Raw genomic sequence first — 20,368 nt, forward strand, 5'->3', positions numbered from 1 at the left:
CTTGCCTGTGTTACAGTAGAGTGATTCCATAATGCTCTCTTGCCTGTGTTACTGTAGAGTGATTCCATAATGCTCTCTTGCCTGTGTTACAGTAGATGATGCCATATTGTCGGTGGGGGGTATGGGGCACAGTAATTAGATTAGGAAGGGAATATGGAGTGAGTCACTGCTGGTCCAGGCTCTTTGCTATGATCTGTTGTGATAAAGATCAAATGATTTCCAGACCTCTGCAACCCTCTCATTTACAGGCGTGACTCACTGCCCTCTACAGACCCCCCACGAACTGCCCCCCCCCCAAAAAAAAAAACCAGCGCTGGATTTTAACTTTCCCTCCCCTTCCCCAGAGCCGCCCACCTGTTCCACGGAGCAGTACACCTGCGCTACGGGCGACATCGACTGCATCCCCATGGCCTGGCGCTGCGACGGCTTCGCGGAGTGCGACGACAACAGCGACGAGGAGAACTGCCCCGTCTGCTCCGCCCTGCAGTTCCAGTGCGACAAGGGCCAGTGCATCGATGCGCAGCTGCGCTGCAACGGCGAGCTGGACTGCGCAGACAGCTCCGACGAGCAAGACTGCGACAGTACGCATGCTTCCTGCTCTTACATACTGTACACCTGCAACCCTGAATACAGTATCCACCTGAATACTACACACCTGCACACCTGAATACAGTATACACCTGAGTACAGCACGCACCTGAATACCGGAGTACTGCACACACCTGAATGCAGCACACACCTGTACACCTGAACACCTGAATACAGTATACACCTGTATACCTGTATACAGCACACACCTGAATACAGTACACACCTGTATACCTAAATACAGCATGGACCTGTACACCTGAATTGAATTCACACCTGTGCTCCTCAGTACATATGCACATTCCTTGATATAGAGCAAACACCTCCGTGTATCTCCTTGTGCTTTCCTCCATGTGTTCCTGTGGTTCTTGTTTGCACCTGCGCAGTTTGTATCTGTGACGCAGACCCACAGAGACTCGAGCCTGTCCTCTGTGCCTGTCCTCAGGGTGTGTTCTGCCACTGGAAGGATATGTATTCCAGTTGGCAGCGGTCAGTTCCGTCAGCGCACACCAGGCTTAATATGGTGCTGGTTTTATTAACTGGGCTGGTGCGCGCGGGACACCAGGGCGATCTGTGCCAGGGATCTGGGCTCTGTTTTTCTGTGAGACTGTGCAGAGCATGGTGGACAAGTGCACAAACTCAGGACAACTTTCTCCTACTCAGCCCTTACACAGTGTGTAAACCAGGCCTTATCTCCCTACTCAGTCCTTACACAGTGTGCAAACCAGGCCTTAACTCCCTACTCAGCCCTTACACAGTGTGTCCAGTACTCAGCAGTTACATAGTGTGTAACCCATCTCCCTACACAGTCCTTACACAGTGTGTAAACCAGGCCTTATCTCCCTACTCAGCCCTTACACAGGTGTGTAAACCAGGCCATATCTCCCTACTCAGCCCTTACACAGTTGTGTAAACCAGGCCATATCTCTCTACTCAGCCCTTACACAGTGTGTGTATCTCTCCGCAGCCATCTGCCTGCCTAACCAGTTCCGCTGTGGGAACAGCCAGTGCATCCTGAAGAAGCAGCAGTGCGACTCGTACAGTGACTGCGCAGACAACTCGGACGAGGTCTTCTGCGGTGAGACTCGCTCGCGTCCGTTAGACACTCTGTCCGAGTTTCCCCTGCAGACACAAAACCGTGACTCGCTCACTTCCGTTAGACACTCTATCCGAGTTTACCCCTGCAGACACAAAACCGTGACTCGCTCACTTCCGTTAGACACTCTATCCGAGTTTACCCCTGCAGAAACGAAACCGTGATTATAATTCAGTACGGCTTAAAGGATGTCTAAAAAAAACACCAGTGAAGTTCCAGGAAGTTTTGAATAGGGATGTGTGAGACTGGGGTTAATTCTATGTGGAAAGTACCTGTAATATCGTTGATCTGATCACGCTGGGTGTCTCATAACCAATCAGGTGTGAGCTGCTGTCTTACTGTACCACACTATCCAAACTGCTCTGGCTGTTATGGTGGAGGTATGCTGGTGTGCTTATATTTTTGTGGCGTAGCAGCTGTTTCTCTCAGAACCCCGTGTCTGATTCTGGTTCTCTTCCCCACTGTGTTTCTGTTTCTCTCAGAACCCCTAGTCTGATTTGGGTTCTCTTCCCCACTGTGTTTCTGTTTCTCTCAGAACCCCTGGTCTGATTCTGGTTCTCTTCCCCACTGTGTTTCTGTTTCTCTCAGAACCCCGTGTCTGATTTGGGTTCTCTTCCCCACTGTGTGTTTCTGTTTCTCTCAGAACCCTGTGTCTGATTCGGGTTCTGTTCCCCGCTCTGTGTGTTTCTGTTTCTCTCAGAACCCCTGGTCTGATTCGGGTTCTGTTCCCCCACTGTGTGTTTCTGTTTCTCTCAGAACCGCTAGTCTAATTCTGGTTCTGTTCCCCTTGCTCTGTGTGTTTCAGAGTTCCTCATCCCCTCCTCCAACGACCCGGGCCACACCAGCACCATCGGGCCGGTCATCGGGATCATCCTGTCCGTTTTCGTGATGGGCGGGATGTACTTTCTGTGCCAGCGGGTGGTCTGCCGCCGCTACAAGGGCCCGAGCGGCGCCTTCCCCCACGAGTACATCAGCGGCACCCCCCACGTGCCCCTCAACTTCATCGCCCCGGGCAGCTCCCAGCACGGAACCTTCACAGGTGAGAACGTCCACCCAAACTTTGGGGTGGAACCAAAGCCCTCTGGTTCTGTTCTTTGGGGCAGACCTGCAGCAGTCTGGTTCTGCTCCCCAGTCGGTGGACCTGCAGCTCTCTGGTTCTGTTTCCCGGTGCAGTGGACCTGCAGCTCTGTGGTTCTGTTTCCCAGTCGGTGGACCTGCAGGTCTCTGGTTCTGTTTCCCGGTGCAGTGGACCTGCAGCTCTCTGGTTCTGTTTCCCGGTGCAGTGGACCTGCAGCTCTCTGGTTCTGTTTCCCGGGGCAGTGGACCCACAGCTCTGTGGTTCTGTTTCCCAGTAGGTGGACCTGCAGCTCTGTGGTTCTGTTTCCCGGTGCAGTGGACCTGCAGCTCTCTGGTTCTGTTTCCCGGTGCAGTGGACCCACAGCTCTGTGGTTCTGTTTCCCAGTAGGTGGACCCACAGCTCTGTGGTTCTGTTTCCCGGTGCAGTGGACCCACAGCTCTCTGGTTCTGTTCCCCGGTGCAGTGGACCCACAGCTCTGTGGTTCTGTTTCCCAGTAGGTGGACCCACAGCTCTGTGGTTCTGTTCCCCGGTGCAGTGGACCCACAGCTCTGTGGTTCTGTTTCCCAGTCGGTGGACCCACAGCTCTGTGGTTCTGTTTCCCAGTAGGTGGACCCACAGCTCTGTGGTTCTGTTCCCCGGTGCAGTGGACCCACAGCTCTGTGGTTCTGTTTCCCAGTCGGTGGACCCACAGCTCTGTGGTTCTGTTCCCCGGTGTGGCTGTGAAACAGCCTTTGTTCCTGTGTTCTCACTCTCCGCACTTCACACATCTGCTCCCCTGCTTCTTTCTGCCAAGGCAGGATCAGCTCCATGTGTGCTGCTCTGGAATGCAGATGAAAGGGAAAAGTGTTGCTTTTTCACTGTTGCTATTTCGGGTAGAGTCTGGGTAGAGTCTTTCTCATCCTTGTGCCTGTGCACGGGTATCTCTTATCTCTTAACTGTGCTGGTTTCATCTGTGTGTGTGCTGTGCAGTTGTCTTGTTTCTGGCTGTACTGTATTGAGCTGGTATCTCCTGACTGTTCTGTATTAAGCTGGTATCTCCTGACTGTGCTGTATTGTGCAGGTATCTCCTGTATCTGACCGTGCTGTATTGTGCAGGTGTCTCCTGACCGTGCTGTATTGTGCTGGTGTCTCCTGTATCAGACCGTGCTGTATTGAGCTGGTGTCTCCTGTATCAGACCGTGCTGTATTGTGCTGGTGTCTCCTGTATCAGACCGTGCTGTATTGTGCTGGTGTCTCCTGTATCAGACCGTGCTGTATTGTGCTGGTGTCTCCTGTATCACACTGTGCTGTATTGTGCTGGTATCTCCCGTGCAGGTATCTCCTGTGGGAAGTCCATGATGAGCTCTATGAGCCTGATGGGCAGCAGCAGCAGCGGAGCGCCGCTTTACGACCGGAATCATGTGACCGGCGCCTCGTCCAGCAGCTCCTCCAGCACCAAGGGAGCCTTCTACCCCCAGGTACCCCCCCCACACACACACCTGCACAATCTACCCCCAGATACCCCCCCCCCTACACACACACACACCTGCACAATCTACCCCCAGATACCCCCCCCCCTACACACACACACACCTGCACAATCTACCCCCAGGTACCCCCCCCCCCTACACACACATACCTGCACAATCTACCCCAGTACCCCCCCCCCCTACACACACATACCTGCACAATCTACCCCAGGTACCACACACACACCTCGCAAATCTACCCCCAGGTACCAATCACACACCTGCACAATCTACCCCAGATACCACACACAGATCTGCCCAATCTACTCCCAGGTACCCACCACACACCTGCACAATCTACCCCCAGGTACCACACACACACCTCCCCAATCTTCACTCAGGTACCCCCCGCACACCTGCCCAATCTACCCCCAGGTACCACCCACACACCTCCCCAATCTTCACTCAGGTACCCCCCCACACACCCGCACAATCTACCCCAGGTACCCCCCACACCTGCCTAATCTACTCTCAGGTACCCCACACACACACCTGCCCAATCTACTCTCAGGTACCACACACACACACCTGCCCAATCTACCCCCAGGTACCCCCACACACACCCGCACAATCTACCCCCAGGTACCCCACACACCTGCCTAATCTACTCTCAGGTACCACACATACAGACCTGCCCAATCTACTCTCAGGTACCCCCCCACACACCCCGCACAATCTACCCTCAGGTACCACACACACACACCTGCCCAATCTACTCTCAGGTACCCCCCACCACACCCGCCAATCTACCCTCAGGTACCACACACATACACCTGCCTAGTCTACCGCCAGATACCACCCACACACCTGCACAATCTACCCCCGAGTACCACACACACCTGGCCAGTCGTCCTCTCACAGCTGATCTCCCTGCTCACTGCTTCCTGTTAGCGTGCTGCTACAGGTAGCCAGCATTGTACCCCCCTAACCCCCCCCCGCCCCCGTGTCTGTTTGGTTTCCAGATGCTGAACCCGCCCCCGTCTCCGGCCACCGACCGCTCGCTGTACAACGGAGAGATCTTCTACTCCTCCAACAGTCCGTCTACCACCAGGTCCTACAGGTGTGTGTGTGTGTGTGTGTGTGTGTGTGTCCCCGCCTCTCCTGCATGGGATCATGGGAAATAAACGCCCCGGTGCCCGGCAGCTGGTACCGATCAAGTCTCCGTCTGGCATCAATGTGCCAGCCCTGGCCTGGCAGTACAGAAATCAGGGAAAACAGATTTGTTCATTTGCCCGACCGTCTGGCTTTCACTAGTGAATCTTAAAAGCGGAATTAATCCAATCAAGCCAGAACAGAAAGTAAATAAATTCCCTCCCCCCCCCCCCCCCCCACCCCCCTTGTCTATTGCTGTTAGTCAGCGTTGACTCAGAAGAAGAAAGCGTACTTGTTTCTTTGTGTGTGTGTGTGAGTCACGGCTGCAGCCAGCTACAGTGGCCTTGATCCCTGGCCCCCCTGTGTGTGTTTATTTCTGCGTTTGCTTAACGTCCGCATTTCCTGTTTTCTCCTCCTCGTCCTCACCTGTCGCCGCAGGCCTTACCTGATGCGTGGCGTGGCCCCGCCCACCACGCCCTGCAGCACGGACGTGTGCGACAGCGACTACACCACCAGCCGGTGGAAGAGCAACAAGTACTACATGGACCTCAACTCCGACTCGGACCCGTACCCGCCCCCCCCCACCCCGCGCAGCCAGTACCTGTCTGCGGAGGAGAGCTGCCCCCCCTCCCCGTCCACGGAGCGCAGCTACTTCCACCTCTGCCCACCCCCGCCCTCACCATGCACTGACTCCTCGTGACACCCCCCCACCACACCCCCACCCCCCCCGTCCGTGAATGGAAAAAAAAAAGAGAAAAGAACCGCCTTGCCTGTAAATACTTTTAATTATGAACAAATAAGATAATTCTATTTTATTAATTTCCACTAATTGTCATCGGCCTTTCTGTGGGTGGGACGGTAGGAAAGGAGGAAGAGAGGGAGGGAGAGAGGTAAAGAGAGGGAGAGGAGGAGGGAGAGAGGGAGAAAGGGAGGGACTTCTGGGTATGGAAGGAGTGTGAGCGTGCGATGCAGATCACCAGGCCGTGTGAAATCTGTGTACAGCTGAAATGTATTTATAACGTGAATCTTTTTTTTTATTTTATTTTTTTAAAGCCCTCCTTCGGTCGGGCTTGTTTTTAATTTTACCCACGAACCTCGCACCCCTCGACACAAACGGAAGAGACCTCTAACTTAGAGACAGAGCACAGAGCTTTAAGGTAATAAGGATGCTAGCTGGCTACCGCAGTCCTAGGAGCTGCTAGTCTGAGAAAATGCTCAGTTTCAGAAACCCCCCCCCCTCCTCTGCAACGATGACATAACTCAACCAGCTCGCTCTGCAGATGCCAAAATCATTTCAAACTTCAAAATTATGTAAATATGTATCATTTGTTTTGATTACTGCCGTGATCTTTATTTTTTTCTCTGTGAATTATGAAAGTCCCTAAAGCATTTGTTTTTTGTTTTTAATTTTTTGTTAAGTTTTTACCAAAAGTGTGATTGCTGCTATTGTACATATGTTTTTTTTTTTTGTTGTTGTTCAGACTTGTGTCCCATCACATAAGATTCCAATCCAGATGTATAACGAATCATACAAAATGTTTTCTTTTCAATTGTAATAAGTTATTAATCCTTCATAGCAATTGTTATTTTGATTTTTGTGTAGAACAAGTATATATGAATATGCGTGTATTTTGTGAGAAAAAAAGAAGGTGCATTTCTGAAGAAGAGCACGCGGAGGAACAGTCTAGAAAGCTGCGTATGTGACGCCAGACGCCGTGGCAGGAAGTGTGCATGGTCTCTCTGCTTAAGGGGGCATCTTTCAGTCATGTGACATTAGGCCCCTAGCACAGATGCTAAACGAGCAGCCTGCTCTCATCGCTGGAAGGTTCTGGAAGAGCGATGTTCACGCGTGTCCCTGGAGAGCCAGCGGGCTGTGGCTGTGATTGGGTGCTGCTTTCACCTGTCAGCCAATCAGCTGCCAGGTGAGGGGAGGGTGGGAGGGGAGCGCCTGTGTTATCAGTCCTGCCTATCAGCTGCTTACATTGATCAGTGGAAGTGTTCGGATGAAGCCCTGCGAACCTCGCTGTTCTCCGGGGGTCGGAGAGGATTCCGGCGTTCCCCAGGGGTCAGAGAACCGATACCGCCATCCAGGGGTCAGAGAACCGATACCGCCATCCAGGGGTCAGAGAACCGATACCGCCATCCAGGGGTCAGAGAACCGATACCGCCATCCAGGGGTCAGAGAACCGATACCGCCATCCAGGGGTCAGAGAACCGATACCGCCATCCAGGGGTCAGAGAGAAGATTTCGGCGTTCCCGGGGGGGGGGGTCGTAGCGGATACCGCCATTTCAGCGGTCGGGGCGGATATCGGGGTCCGTGTTGCCGTGGCTGCTCCCGGAATTTGGAAGGCCAGACAGAGGCTGTGAAGTCTGTGAAGAGGTGCCACTTTGACTCTGTTGTGACTCCGCTGTGACTCCCCTGTGACTCCGCTGCGACTTGCTTGCCAGAGCGGCTGTCGCTGACCCCTCCGTGCGATGCGTTTGAACCCTGGCTGTGGTTTCGGTGGCCTGCGAGAGAAGGAAGCTGGTTCTAGGTTCTAAGAACTCTCAGAAACCCCCGGCAACTTGTCTGTTTCCTGATTTTCTGAATGAGGGACGCGTTCCACGTAAATGTCCTCTGTACAGATAAGCTACAACTAGACCACTGTGTATGAAATGTCCTCGTATATACACATACAGGCATGCAATCACACACTTGCATGTACACGCACACACACACAGTCACACACAGGTTTAGTACTGGCCAATAGCATGAGCAAGCTGATTCTCCCAAATTAGCTTGTTCTTTTGGAGATTAAATTTCTCATCCAAGGACCCAAAATTACTTAATATTTCTGCATCAAGAATCAGGTGTTTTTTTTTTTTTGCTGGAAGAGCCCAGTGAGTTTTTCCACTTCCTTGCCCCTGTGAGTTCCCTCCAAAACGCTCCTGTGCACCCTGCATTCCCTCTCTGGGACACACACGTGTGCCTGTCTATGACTCTTAATGCTCAAGCCTGCTAGAGGAACGTAGTTGGTGGCTTTGTGCACCCCTGTGGTATTTTCCAAAAAAAAAAAAAAAAAAAAAAAAGCACTTATTTGTGAAACGTACTAAGCTCTGATGCACAGGGCTCGCCAAAAACAGACTACAAAGTGGCAGGGAAGGCCGTTCGAACACACACACACACACACACACAACACACACTAATGACAACACACACTTAATTCGCACCGTTTCCTTTCCACACCCAGGCTTGGACCCGCACGCGGTGGATAATTTATCCTGGTTCTTCAACCAGAGAGACGGCCATTAAGACCCTGCTGCTCACTAACTAACGAGAGTAGCAGTGGAGTGGGTCGGTCTGGAGACAGAAAAAAAAAAAACAATGACTGAAAGGTTGTTTATTGGTGTCAAGATGCTCAACTATAAAGGCAGGGAGTAGTGATGTCCGCAGCACCGGTGCTTTGATCAGGGAAAACGAGGAGATGAGCTTCCCGGCCGTCCTTTCTGTGGTATTCGCTTAATAGTTAAAACGCTGATTGATAGTGATAATGACCATAATGAGACTAATTTGTGTGTAACCATGGCGACGATGTTAAGAATTGTCAAGATCCCCCCGATGCATTTTCCCTGCTTCTGTCCACCCGCTATGACTCAGCCCAGGCTGATCCTATGGGGGGGGTGTGGCTAACTGGGTACAGTGGCCACCAGCCACTGGTAATGTGTCTGGGTTCAAGCCACGCCCCTTTTGGGAGGGGCCCTGTGTTGCCACGCCCATGGGAGGGGCCCCGGTGTGGCCACGCCCATGGGAGGGGCCCCAGCGTAGCCTTGCTCCACTGGAGGCACCAGCTGCAGAATGGCACTTTTACCCAAAATGCGCGGTCTGTGCCTTGTGTCTCGTGTACAAAATGCCTTGTAAAATCTACCCTTTGTGATAATTTTTGTATTAAAGCAATTTTTATATAATAAAGGTTCTATTTTAAGGAATTCCTTGTGTGGCCTGTGTCTTTTCATTGTTACTGATGTAGTCGAAGGGTCCTGAATTCATGTCCTTTCTAAATACAGTGGTGACTGTAAAAAAAAAAAAATTACAAGTAAACAATCAAAGTGAATCTGTAAGATGGCAATCACTACATGGACCAAGTCTTTGGTCTGTTAGTGTGTGGCTACCTACAATCAGGGGCACCACCAGGTATTTTGGGTCTCATGAAAGGATCTCACATTGGGCCCCGCCACCTCAGATCCTATGTACTACCACCCTAATCCCCCTGGGGGTTTGTTGTCTATAGCAGGGAAACACACTTCAATTAACTCTGAATCCGCTTATACAGTGATGTTAACAAGCTGTACAATTCATTCATATTTAAATTTTATAAATACAAATTTTCAGTTATGAACATTTTCATTATTCAGTTTTTATTTTTGTCCTGGCACTTTTTTCGTTGAGTTCAGTGGGCTCAGGTTTCATTCGCCATAGCAACCTGATAGTTCTAACTGACACAAGATTAAACACGAGTAATGCACACACGCACGGCCTCTGGGTGTCACCGTCTGTCACTTTACAAGCTGCTCTGGAGTATCTTGAAGTGTGTTTTCTTGCTTTACACCATAAAGCCCAAATGCCCCTAGACCAACCATATTACAGCCGGCAGGTCAGCAGACTTCTGTGCCTAATAAAAGATCTTTCATCACACGAAACTGTCTGGGCCAATGGACAACACACACTAAACCTGAGATGTTCAGTTGTGACATCACTCTAAGTTGTTTAAACATTTTGAACGCTCATTAGCAGTATGTTAGCATCCGGAGCGAGATCACAGGTTCGATTCCCTGGTCGGACACTGACGTTGTACCCTTGAACGCAGTACTTAACCTGCATTGCTTCAGTATATATCCAGCTGTATAAACGGATGCTAGGCAGAAAGTTGTGTAAGTCGCCCTGGATAAGAGCATCTGCTAAATGCCTGTAATGTAATATAATGTGCTGTTGTCTGCAGTTGTTATCTGTGCAGACTCCGTACTCATCACAACTGTGGAGTGTGCGTCCGTGTAAGTGCAGATTTCAGTGAGCCGTGTGTCCAAAAAGCAGCCCCAGCACGAACAGCAATCAGAGAGCAGGAGGCACAGAGACGCTGATCTGGAGAAACGTTTATTTAGTTGAACCACCTGAAGCGGAAGTAACAAAAGAAGTCCCCTGAAATGTCATTAGTAAATACTGCCCTCATGTGGACAAATTGTGCAACAACAGTTTTCTTGTCCTATTACGGGAAGAATCTGGCTTTCTGTTTCCAAGAGTACTTATTTATACAATGATTTAAAATTTTTATGATTTTCCAGTTAAATGACAATTATGTCGAGCCCTTGCTGTTCGCTGGTTCTCTTCTTATGTTGTTCAGTTGAGATGTTAAACTTTTTTTTCCCCAATTTCCATCTAACTCAGCCAAACTCTTCATTGATTTCAGACAAACTTACTAAGCATGCTCCCCTTACAACTCTCAGGGAGGTTATGGGCTTTGGAGTAAAACGGTCATGATCCAATCATATTTCTTTACAGTCTGACTTTTCGCTTGTACCTTTACAAGTCTTTCTACGTTCCAAGCCTGTTTACAAGGCACCCCTGTCACTACTTCACACAACTGACATATGTGGCCTTCTCCCTACTGCAGTACTAAGAAACATCCTTTTTTTTCTCTTACATTCATTTGATATTTACCATAAAATCTAGTTTCTTTGCTGTAGGAGACACAACGGTGGGTATCTGCCCACCCAATAGCTGCAGTGTGGAGCCTTTGAGGTTCACACTGACTGCACCTCCTTTCCCCAACACACCAAGACCCCCGAACCCCCCCCCCCACACACACACACACACACACGCACTGAGCTGCCTACCACCCCACGCAAAAAAAAACACACACTGCAGAAAAAACCCTGAAGAAACGAACTGCTTTAACATCACTGTTCCAGCTCCCTGTGTGAGCTGTAGATCACAGTGGAGCAGGGGGCGGGGCCTGGGCCTGGAGGCGGGGCCTGGGCAGGCAGAGCAGTGTCCCCACGTGCCCCCCCCGTGTCGGAGTGAAGTGGGGTGGGGCAGGGACAGGACCGCAGGCGATCAGGGTAAGGCAGGTGAGGCAGGTTAGAACAGGTACGGCACGGGGGGGACTGTGCTTCGAGAGAGAAGAGGCACCCGTGGGCGGGGTAGGGGGGGGGGTGACTGTGGTTGTAGTGCTAAGCTCTTTGCATTGGCCAAGCTCCTGAAAGCGGTGGGCGGGGGGGGGAGGCACTAAACATCACACCTCCAAAGCAATGTTTTGTTTTTTTTATAATTGTTCTGCTACACCTATGCACTCTCCACAGTGCTCTCCTCCGCACCAAGCAGGCCAGGTTTGGGATCAATCACAGGTCAGTTCAGGAAATGTGTACTGTGGGGAATTTTTAAGTTGATGATGTCATTTCCTGAATTGACTGAATAAGAAATGTAAGTGACCCCTGACCCCTGGTCCCCACAAGCTGCTGCAGTATTTAGGAGCTCTGTCGCGCATGGCGGAAGAAGTGGTGAAGTCCTCTGAGACTGTGACTCTCATTTGCAGGGGATTAAAAAGCCCCCATTCAGGCCCCACGTCCCAGAGCCTGCCCAACCCCCTACCCCCCCCCCCCAAAACTCTTACAATTTCAATGTGTTTTTAAAAACAAAGGTGAGTCCACACTTCCGTAGGCTTTCTTCAGACTCTGAACAGGTTCTGTCAGTCATGGGAGTGTACATTTTCTGAGAGTTTTTGTCGGGGTGGCAGAGTGCTGGGGGTGGGGGCGGGGGCGGGGGGGCCGTTCAGTTGCGTGGGGGAATGACTGGCGGGTCAGGCCAGGGTTTTACTGCAGAGCTCTGGAGGAGGCGGAGGAACGAGGAGAGAACGACGAGCCTAGCGCCACGCCGCTCGCTACGTTAGCCACGCTAGCCCTGAGGCCTCCTCGCGTACGGCAGGAGACCTCACCTGCGCCTCAGACGGGGGCGGGGCCCAGCCGGGGCGTGGCTCAGGCTCAGGTGGGAAAACCCCTGGCAGCAGCAGCAGCGCAGGTAGCTCACCTGTGTTGTTGGATCTCGCCTCTCTGTGATCTCGGCCCAAAACAGCTCAAGGCGGCCGGCGTCTCTCTGGAACCGGCTGAGCACCGCGAGGAGGCCCCTGGCTCGCGATTCGTCTGTGGCGCACGCGGTTACTCACCCCCCACCCCCACCCCCCACCCCCCCCCCCCCCACACACACACACCCCACCACGGCAGCACGCCCCAGATCTGGCAGCCTGTGGAACCTGCACCGGTTCCCTCTTCATGTCCTTGATCTGCTCTGAGGCATCATCAGTGACATCACAAAGTTCAGTGCTGTCAATCCTACAGTGAGACCAGTGCATCACAAAGTTCAGTGCTGTCAATCCTACAGTGAGACCAGTGTATCACAAAGATCAGTGCTGTCAATTTTACAGTAAGGCCAGTGATATCACAAAGATCTTATCGTAAGGCCAGTGATATCACAAAGATCTGTGGAGGAAAATCCTACAGTGAGACCAGTGACATCACAAAGATTAGTGCCGTCAATCTCAGTGAGATGTTACAATGCTGATACCAGCCAGAGTGCTGTTTATTTTTAATTATAAAATACTGTTGTTTTTTGTCTTCTTGTTTTTATCCCACTTCCCTTAAAACTTGCTCTTGGAGTGAACTTAAAATGTTCAACAACAACTCAAAGAGGCCTGAAGCCAGATGTCTGCCATTGATTTGAAAGAACCAGAGCGGACACACACACACACACACTCAGGAACACAGCCATGTTGAAGGGAAGAGAGCTGGAAAAGCTTCGTCCAAACAGGCCTTTAAAATCTTTAGCTTGGACGCAGGGTACAGCTCCAATGGGTTTCAGGAGATTATACGGATATAGAGAAAATCACTCCCAGAACAAGTCTAAACCTCAGTCCTCCGCCTAATTTGTGACATTTACCCATATCAGGTACATTGAGATCCATCTCTGTCTGCTTTCAGGGTGTAAAAGATTGCATTTCCCGTTGGAGCAATGTTTTTCTTGGAATACAAGGTAAATCATTTTACTCCATTTTGCATTCAGTTGTGGAAAGCTTCCCTCATATCTGGCTGGCGGCTAAAATGATGATAGGGTAATAATTTTCAATTACTGCGCACTTATTATAGTGTGGATAAGTAAATAGCTTTTGGGTTGAGATGTGCGTCCATGCCTCTCCTGAATCTAGTCATGGTTTATTCAGCACGAGGGAAGTACAAAAAAAAAAAAAAAAAAAAAAAAAAAAACAACAGATCACTAGCCAGCTGGAATGGTTTTAATCTGTGTTTACAACAATACAATGTCCATGCCTTGTAATGATTAGCATCGCGGCGACTGGCACGCGCATTTTAACCACAACTCGGTAATCCCCCGTGGTCCCCGAGCCGCGCATAATCTCGAGGTCAGACGGCAGGCCCGGTTCGCCTCGTTGCGCTGAGCCGGCTGCTGCCTGACTGCGCTATCATAGGGATATGCTCCGTCCTCCAGGAAGACAATTCATCCAAACACGACGCCACTGACCCAAATTTCATCAATGGGAGAAAGGCGGAGGTCGGTATATCACTGGGGGCGGATATGGGACACAGATTCTGTAACAAGCACTCGTTTATTCTGAGTTCCTCCCTAGCCTGATAATTCCTATTATTTTATTTTTTATTATTATTACTATAATTATTGTTAATAATAATACCTCCAACCAGGAGGTTTTGCATGTTTCCAATCTTATCATAGCCTATATAAAATAGCATTTTTGAGGTAAGATTTATTTCTGTTCGTTTTCTCTGAGAAGCGACTGGTACCTTAAGGCCCGTTTGTTCTTATAATCGCAGCATACTAGTGCGTATTTGTGAAATGAATGCCATAATCTACTGAATACAGCATATTTAAACAAATAGCCTAAACCCCAAATCCTTCATGGAACTGCAAATATCCGACTAGCCAAGCGCGAGTGCCGTTATGTTATTCACGGCAGCTGATGCAAACAAAGCGGGTCCCAATTAATGATGGAAATAATTTGCATGTTACTAATTAAGTCTTTGTCAGCAGTATCTGAAAACACATGGTTTCAGAATAGGCTACCACCTGATTGGATAAGTGTACTGTTTTCCTGTTTTCTATATAAATTTAAAGCCGGGAGGGATAGCAAATTACCGGCCTACTTGTCGATATATAGATAACTGATGATTTCCAGTTGGACAGCCCGCAAGGTTGTAAAAATGTGTACATTGTTGTGGGAATATAGCGCGATATTTTCAAACAGAAAAATATACAGTCGGCATATTTCTAAAAAGACATTTGTCAAGCAGTGTCGAATACATACACAAAGTAGCCCTAGCCAAACCTACTCCGCAAACTTTCAGGAACTGTGGCAGCCCATGGTGACTGAATTTCGCCATTGGTATTTCTACTGTACGCAGCTCTGTGCTTTCGAGACGCTGCCGATTGAGCCGCGGCCGTGTCAATCGGAGTGACGTCTTTTTGTTGCTGGGGCGTTGAGAACACCCGAGGAGAAACGTTTGCAGCGAATCCGAAACCGAGAAGGCTGGGGCGTTGAAGGTAGGCCGACTGATGCAACATTTTACACTTAAAAAACTGTTTTGCCTCAGTGTTGTGTTAGAATAGCAACGCGGTTTTCGGAATGCGACATGAAGCGGCACAATCATAAATTACGCTCTATTTAATGCTTTGGATAGCATTTCCATTTACTTTTCCTCTTTTGCCGAACGACAGAGGACTTTGACAAACATCAGTGTAATCCAATCAGATGACAACAAATAAAACCCGATCTTGAAAGTAACGCCATGTTGGCTCAACAACCGTCAGTACTCTTCTGTCAATTCAATAACATTTTGAGCCAAAATGGCGACCCAAGGCTGGAGTTTCAAGTTAGCAGATGTTCCACTAATCCTTTAGCCAGTCACATCGAACGGAACGCACGAATGGCGTTGGGCTTTAAGGTGTGATTGACAATCAAACTGTCAAATCTAAACCAGAAAAACTCGGGCGTTATCTCTGACTGGCGTGAATTCCAGCCAATGGCTAGCCTACAGCATGTTTGACTGACAGGTGAAACTGCTCTGTGGGGGAAGGGGTCGTTGAAGTTGATAGAACCGCCATCTTGAAAAGTCTCCTCTGATGATCTGCCTTTTCCCGCCCGCTAGAATCTGCTGTAAACATATTATTTTGCCTTTTATGTTCCAGATTTCATCGCATTTTATGTTTGCAACATTTGCGGCCAGAGGTTTTACGAGCTACATGACGGGGACTCGCCATTTCCCGCTGTTTATCGGTACGTATGAGCTAGCCCATGCAGTTCTTAGCATTGGCCACAGGAGTAGCTAGCTAACGCTAACTGGCTAACTCCGATCTGTTTTGCACAGTCAGACTGGTTCGGTTATTTTGTTCGGTTCATTTAGTTTCCAGTTTAATGCTTGTGTTTTTAATGCAGATGTGAAATTGAGTCCCCCCAAAAAAGTGAAATGTAGACACACCAACGACATGCCTTCTTCCTGTTCAAATTATAATTATTTTGTAGCTGGTCTAAAAGTGGTATGAAGCCGGGTTCATTGCTGATGACTGCTAGCTTATGAAGTTCTTGTTTTGTTTTTCTCTCTCATCGCTGGATAGCACACTGTTAGCTTTGCTAAGAAGCTCTATTGCAAGAAACACTCGTCTGTATTCGAGCTTTGTATATTTTCTTGCCTTTAAATGGGTATCTCGCTGACTGGATAAATTGGCATTATTCTGTAGTACCGGCACATTTTTTAATTTTGTTACGCGATAAAGAAGACCATATCATTTGCTACTGATGGCAGTAACTTAATGCCCAAGAATCGACATCCAACTCTTGCCACCGATTTGCCAGACTGGTAGATATAGTTCGACTATGTTGATATAGTTAGAATATCTGGAAATGGGTTAAATTTTGCCGAACTGCAACGATTCCTTCCTGGCTTTGAATGACTTAAATTAATATACAGATATCTTGAAATGTTAGTTAACTAACATTAGCTGCAACGTTATTATAATGTTAATATGGTATGGTGTAGTAAATTCACTTGGTTTGGTGAAGCTGCCGGCTGGGAACGTTAGTCTAGGTAAGTTAGCTAGCAACGGCGTTAGCGTAATCTTAGTCAGAAGCCATAGCATCAACCTTAGTCAAATTAGTAACGTTTGCTACTCTGCAACAGCAAAGCAGCTTTGTGTTGATCAGATGCAGCGCAGATAGATTTCGTGCTTTAACTTAACCCTTAACCGCGAGCTAACTTATCTAGCGAGTACATTTGGTAATTATAGATGGCGCTAGCTGTCTGAATATGAATATGGTACTTTATTAACGTCGATTTAGTGCTGGTTACATATGAATTAATTACACGGTGGCCGTTGCCGTGGTTGTCACCTTCGATTGCGTATCATAGACAAATCAGTCTTTCAGATGCAAATTGGGCATTTTAAGAGGCTGATTGTGAAGCGGTAACGTTATACCAGCTGGGTTTAAAACCGAAAGAAATGTCAGAACGGATCCTAATTGAGAATGCTGGGAAGTACCGCAACGTTAGCTGCTCCATGACTATAATGGTATGGTTTTAGTGCAATTAGTGCCCCAACCCCCTTTCTGCTACTGAAGAACGAACAGAGTGCTCTCTGATTTAAGATCAAAGGTGCCCTCTCACCTGAAATGTTGTGGTTACCTGTGCTAAGAATTTTATGTGCAAGGGAGGGCCAGTATAAATCGCTATCACTGGTGACATGGCGGGAGTCTATGCTATGCTTGTTTGGGAATAGGCAAAAGTGTTAAAATGACCCCTGAACTGTGTTCTTGCCTCGGTATGAGAGCGCTACTCTCAGGTAATGGTGGCTTAATTGTGCGGTACGGGTGCGTAATGTGGCAGTTTTCTGTGAGTGCACAGTCTCCTGTGATCTTTCCTGAAAGTGCCGACTCCCACAGTCCTCGGGAGTATTTTGTCGCCGAGGGCTTTGATCCGTCACACTTTTATGAGCTTTGTTCCTGGTCCCCCGGCGAGGTAACCCGAAACGGCGCGAGACACGGTCAGCCTGTGGTCCGAACGGACCCATTTTATGGCCGGCCGAACCGTCCGCGAGATCCGCTCTAAATGGCACCCTCCCCCCCCCCCCCCCCCCCGGCCAGAACGCTACCGCTCTCGGAATGCTCCGATGCTGCCGCTAGAATTCTCTGAACAGGTCGAGGTGAGGTGTAATTATAGCAGAAGAGGAAAACTTGGACACAGCATGCCGTTTTCGTTTGAAAACGCACTGGAGAGAGAGGGAGCGAGCGAGGGAGGGAGGGAGAGAGAAAGAGAGCGCATCGTCCCTCACGAGCGCTCTTCCTCTTTCCGCTGTCTCTCCGGCTTAGTGCAGCGGTCAGTAATGGCCAGCCGAGAGGCCGCGTCTCTCGTCTTGTGATTGTGCAGAGCTGGAGCGCGTGCAGAGGGCCTCTGCTTTCCCCCGGTGGCGCGTGGACCTCCTCGCCCGGGCTATAAATAAAGCTCCCTTTCCCCTCTCTATCATTCATGAGAAAAACGGGCCCGGCTGCTGGCTGTGCAGAAATGGAGCTCGCTCCGCGTGTGACCCTTAACCCCACCCCCCCCCCCCCCCCACCCACCCGACAACGCCCCACCCCCACACCGTCTGACAGGAAAACCCACAACAAACGCTCCTGCGCTAGGGCACGTGCGTGGGGTAGTCAGCCGGGCTTGGGCAGGGGTGTTCCTGCTGGCTGGCGTGCGGGTGAACGGTTACAGTTGGTTGAATGAATGTCACTCTCCCCCGGTCCTGCGGGATGTTTGCCTGGCGGTTGTGAATTCTGGTTAGTGCAGTGTCGTCAGTTCCCCCCCCCCCCGTGTCTTTGAACAGGCTGCTGATGGCGTCTTGTGACGGTTTATGATGTTAATTATTCATGTTGACGGGAGATTACGAGGGCGATACGGTTTTTGTTGGTGGCGACGGGAGCGCGATAAGATTTCGCCGGAGTCTGAAAAGAGGCCTCTCAGCACTGTGCGTCGGGTTTATCTGCGTCGTAAAAAGTGGGACGGCACTCGCACTTTGAGCTGGGGAGGGCGTGGCCGCCCGCAGAAGGAACCTCGCCGGCCCGGCGGCGGCTTCTCTCGCCGTTGTCACGGTGACGTCGCGTGACATCACAATGGGGAAGTGCTCGGCCCTGTGACTCAGGCTGAAAGTATGGGTTTTTCAGGTCGCGCGGCGCTTCGACGTTTCGGGTTTCTCGCAGACGGGCTGCTATTGTGCTGCTGCTGCTCCCTCTGTGGGACGGGTAAAATGACCTGCCGCTCGTTGGGTTCGTTGGCTGCGGAATGGGGCGGTGGACGTGGGAATTGGGTGGAATTCTAGTGAGCCGGAAGAGTAAAGCCTGATTTATACTTTCGACAAGTATCGCGTGACAAATGTGACGTACTTTCAACAGAAAAAAGTGTCGCGCACCTCTAGAATTGTGTTGGGTCAAAGAACTTCATACTTTGTCCCGCAGTGTTGATTGGGCAGCCAAATGGAACACTGAAGTTCATTGTCATGGATGCGTCGTTATTTTCGTATCATCTGAATGACAGACCACCACCTTTTTTCTGTTTGCATCATTTTTTAAAACAAAAGTAGGCATTGCATTTATTCCTCCCGTATTTCTCTAATTTCCCTCGCCACTGCAATGTTTTCACAGATATGAACATTGGCAGTTTGGCGTCTAGTTACCATAGACAACAGAACGGCCCTTTGCCGAAGTATAAAAGCAAAACCTTGTGCGACACTTTCGTTTTTGTTGCACGACACTTGTCGAAAGGGTCATACGACCAAGTATAAAAATCAGGCTTTAGGGATGCTGGATGTATCGGTTGTCACACATTGTTTGAACTGTGCAAAAACTGGTATAAGATCTCATGCCAAGCTTCTAACATTTTTTAATTTGCCATCTCTGTATCGCTAACTCTCTGTGTCTATAAGTAGCTGTCGCAGAGATCTAATTTCCTTCTCAATGACTGAATTCATTAAAAAGTGTTAATTTCACTTTCAATTGAGATGAACCTTAGGGTCAACAGACCGACAGTCCGGCTGACCAGAAACCTCCACGGTTCCTTTTCTGGAGATGAGTTTTCATCTCAGTGCTGTTATTTGCAGTTGCACCCGGTTTATCTGTCGTTTGGGGGAGCATTTGTCCAGGTTCCAGACTCAAGGCAGATTTTCGAGAGTATTTGTTTACCCTTTTTCCCTTTTGCGATACGACGTCATGCTGAAGTTGTGTGGAACGCTGTGCCCTGATTGGTGAATGACGCCCTGGTGTGTGTGTGTGTGTGTGTGTGTGTGTTTTTTTTGCTTCGCAGGTGCGTGCTGATTGGTTCGTGGGGGCTGAGGTCATTTCCGCTGCATGTGTCCTGTCCAGGGGTTTCTTCTGTCACTGCGGTCCTCAGAGCCTGTAATGGGCCAGAACTCTCAGAGAGCACAAGCATCATTTTGTTTTTGACTCCCGATTTTTACCCTCAGCTAACTGCCTCACCCAGGTAACCGAGCCCTTCGAACGCAGCTATGCGTTTAATCTCTGCGGTGTGTTGCAGCGCCTCGCCTGATATTGTTTTGCCTTTATGTGAGCAATGCGGAATGACCGGGTGGCAACAGCCTGCTTTTAACAAACAGCCAAAGCAACAAAACAACAATTGCACAAGCATGCAAAATGCTTCAGCGTGTTTTATATCTGTGCACTGAATGAAAATGATAAAAGCGGGATACTGTGGAGATATTATCGAGGAGAGTCGGTGGCATTACAGTGCCCCCTTCCCAGCATGCCTGGCGGTGACACCCTATTGGCTGGTGTGTCGTCACGCGTAGCGGGTGTAGCTCTGCTGGACAGTCTCGTAGCAGGTTACCGTGACAACGCTGTTTGGCGACACAACCCTCTGATTCGTAATGACGTCGTTGCCGTTAGCTAGGGGGCGCTATATCGCCT

General features: G+C 49.7%; 2 protein-coding genes across 11 annotated transcripts in view; both read left to right on the forward strand.

Annotated features, from left to right (window-relative positions):
* The window catches only part of lrp5 (low density lipoprotein receptor-related protein 5), an 83,778-nt gene extending 74,449 nt beyond the window's left edge, over positions 1-9,329 (forward strand). The window contains exons 20-25 of the mRNA XM_064311964.1: positions 345-581; positions 1,556-1,666; positions 2,490-2,723; positions 4,077-4,219; positions 5,233-5,330; positions 5,801-9,329. Of these exons, the coding sequence (XP_064168034.1) occupies positions 345-581; positions 1,556-1,666; positions 2,490-2,723; positions 4,077-4,219; positions 5,233-5,330; positions 5,801-6,062 (1,085 nt within the window). The 3' untranslated portion in view covers positions 6,063-9,329. The remainder of the gene's footprint in view (positions 1-344; positions 582-1,555; positions 1,667-2,489; positions 2,724-4,076; positions 4,220-5,232; positions 5,331-5,800) is intronic.
* A 6,155-nt stretch (positions 9,330-15,484) lies between these two features.
* ppp6r3 (protein phosphatase 6, regulatory subunit 3) overlaps positions 15,485-20,368 on the forward strand; it is a 28,620-nt gene continuing 23,736 nt past the window's right edge. For 9 of the 10 annotated variants that reach the window (XM_064313631.1, XM_064313633.1, XM_064313632.1 and 6 more), the window contains exons 1-2: positions 15,486-15,691; positions 19,749-19,925. The gene's annotated coding sequence lies outside the window, so the exon portion shown is untranslated. Of the gene's footprint in view, positions 15,692-19,748; positions 19,926-20,368 lie in introns of all 10 variants that reach the window. The other variant, XM_064313634.1, reaches the window with a different exon arrangement.

Source organism: Anguilla rostrata, chromosome 16 (genome assembly GCF_018555375.3).
Source record: "Anguilla rostrata isolate EN2019 chromosome 16, ASM1855537v3, whole genome shotgun sequence".
NCBI classification, from domain to species: domain Eukaryota; kingdom Metazoa; phylum Chordata; class Actinopteri; order Anguilliformes; family Anguillidae; genus Anguilla; species Anguilla rostrata.